The 2,868-nt window shown below is 49.2% G+C and overlaps 1 protein-coding gene across 1 annotated transcript; it reads left to right on the top strand.

Moving 5' to 3' along the window:
• The first annotated feature begins 323 nt into the window (after positions 1-323).
• LOC116105674 lies at positions 324-1,325 on the top strand. The gene has a single exon (XM_031392088.1). The coding sequence runs from the start codon at positions 324-326 to the stop codon at positions 1,323-1,325; it is 1,002 nt and encodes a 333-aa protein (XP_031247948.1).
• Positions 1,326-2,868: the final 1,543 nt, after the last annotated feature.

Consider the following 2,868-nt stretch of genomic DNA (forward strand, 5'->3'; position numbering starts at 1 on the left):
AAAGTTTCGGTTCGAGCTTATCCAGCCCGGCACTCCAATGGTACACGAATCTCCCGAACAGATCCATCAACTCATTTGCCCAACTCACTGACACCTTTATAGAACAGTTCGCCAGCAGCAAGAAACTCGAGAAGCTATCGGCCGACCTATACAGAGTATACTAGAGAAGGGGCAAGCCACTGAGAGAGTATGTCAGCAGGTTCAACAAAGAGAAGATCTCCATCCCTGCATGCAACCCTGAGACAACCGTAGATGCCTTTAGGAAAGGTCTCTTCCCGGACAGAGAACTATACAAAGAACTTACAAAGCTGGGTTGCACCACAATGGAAGACGCCCTGGCCCGGGCAGTGATCCAGATAAGATGGGAGGAGGATGAGATAAACCGGACAATTCATTCCAGATACGATTCAAGGCGGAATGACAGGAAGCCAGAGCACAGGCCAGCGAAGCACCGCCACCAACCCCCAGCACGAAGTTCAAGTAGAGTCAAAAAACCGTATGATTGCCAGCCAATGAGAATTGAGAGCAGACAGTTCAGATCGAACTGGTACAAAATACCGGAGTACAGCCTTAATGTCGAACCAACCCAAGTCGTCGCGATTATGAAAGGAATGGGATCCACCGTTAAGTGGCCAAGCAAGCTCAACCCCGAGGCAAGGAGAGACAAGACTAAATGGTGCGAGTTTCACGGTGATCATGGGCACAACACCGCAGACTGCATTGCTTTGCGGCTAGAGGTCGCTGCACTTCTAAAGAGGGGACATCTCCGAGATTTGCTAACTGATAAAGGGAAGAACACCATTAGCCACAAAAGTTCAAAAGAACCATTACCACCTCCACGAGAACCCACACCAAAAGGATTATGTTCGCTCATCTTCGGAGGATCAGAGATCAGTGGGGTAAGTTATTCATCAGCCAAGCAATATGCCAGAACCAACCACCACCATGAAGTCCAGTCCATCCATTCGGTCTCACGGTCACACACCCATCAGGTAATTCAATTTGAAGATGACGAGCCGGTCACCTTGGCCGCTCCTCATCATGATGCTCTAGTCGTCTCCCTGCAGATCGCTAACATCCTAGTGAAAAGAGTATTCGTAGATGGAGGCTCTTCAGCAAACCTCATATTCCTCAAAGCAGTGAAGGCTATGGGACTGGAAGAGGCAAACATCAACAGGCGGCCGACACTGCTAGTTGGTTTCAGCTCTGAGCAGAAGTATACTATCAGGGAGATCATCCTCCCTATCGACGCCGGCGGAGTGAACAAACAGACCATTTTTCTGGTAATCGACTGCCCCTCATCCTACAACGTCATCTTGGGCTGACCTTGGATCCACGACATGCGGGCAGTCCCATCTACCTTCCACCAGACGATCAGGTTTTCAACCAAGTGAGGGGTACAAGAGGTCAAGGGCGACCCCAAAACTTCCAGAGATTGCTACAAGAACGCCTTCAAAGGCAGGGTAACTCTTTATAGCAATTACAGTCTCATCCAACCCTTTCGACAGAGCCGGATCAACCATCTATGGAAGAGTTGGATGAAGTACAGATACATCTGAATGACCCCAAGAGAAAGACGCACATGGGGTCCCGCCTCAAGCCCGAGACAAGAGAAAAGCTGATAGAATTCCTCAAACAAAACCAAGATTGTTTCGCCTAGTCTCATGTCGACATGACCGGAGTCAGTCCAGAAGCAATGGTCCACCAGCTCAAGGTAGATCCAGATCACCTACTAGTGAAGCAAAAGAGAAGGAAATTCGCACCAGAGCGTAATCGAATTGTTAATGAAGAGGTCGAGAAGCTACTCAGCAATGGTATGATCAAAGAGGTCCACTACCCCGAATGGTTGACGAATGTCGTGGTCGTAAAGAAAAAGAACGGGAAGTGGATAGTGTGCATCGATTTCACGGACTTAAATAAAGCCTGCCCTAAAGACTCCTTCCCGCTCCCACATATCGACATGATGATTGATGCGACCGCAGGTCACGAGCTCCTTAGTTTCATGGATGCCTTCTCAGGATACAACCAGATCTTGATGCACCCGGACGACCAGGAGAAGACAGCCTTTATCACGGAGAGGGGGATTTATTTCTATAAGGTGATGCCATTCGGTCTCAAGAACGTCGGGGCTACCTACCAGCGGCTGGTCAACAAGATGTTCGTCGAGTACCTCGGAGACACCATGGAGGTATACATCGACGACATGCTCGTCAAGTCACTGATAGCCGAACAACACCTCGACCACCTCAGCCAGGCATTCGCTGTCCTCAGGAAGTACAACATGAAGCTAAATCCTGCCAAGTGCTCATTCAGGGTCTCGTCAGGTAAGTTCTTGGGCTACATGGTGACTCAGCGAGGGATAGAAGCCAACCCCAACCAAATCAGAGCAATCCTTAGCATACCGTCTCCGACTTGTATCAAAGACGTCCAACGCCTGGCAGGATGGGTGGCCGCCTTGAGCTGCTTCATCTCCAGATCAGCCGACAAGTGCCATCTCTTCTTTCATGCTCTCAAGAAGACCAAGAAGTTTCAGTGGATAGCCTCCTGCAAAGAAGCCTTGCAACAGCTGAAAAGGTACTTGACCTCCCTTCTGCTCCTCTCCAAACCTATGGACGGGGAGAAACTCTACTCTTACATAGCGGTCTCAAAGACAGCCATCTCAGCAGTACTTGTTCGGGAAGAAGAAACGAAGCAGTTGCCAGTCTACTATGTAAGCAAGTCACTCCTTGACGCGAAAAAATAGTACAGTCAGCTGGAAAAATTAGCCCTCGCCCTCATCCATGCATCCAAAAAGCTCAGGCCATACTTTCAGTGTCACTCAATAGTTGTACTCACCTCCTTCCCGCTCAAGAAAATACTGCACAAACC

This window comes from Pistacia vera, unplaced genomic scaffold (assembly GCF_008641045.1).
Source record: "Pistacia vera cultivar Batoury unplaced genomic scaffold, PisVer_v2 Contig503, whole genome shotgun sequence".
Classification (NCBI taxonomy): Eukaryota; Viridiplantae; Streptophyta; class Magnoliopsida; order Sapindales; family Anacardiaceae; genus Pistacia; species Pistacia vera.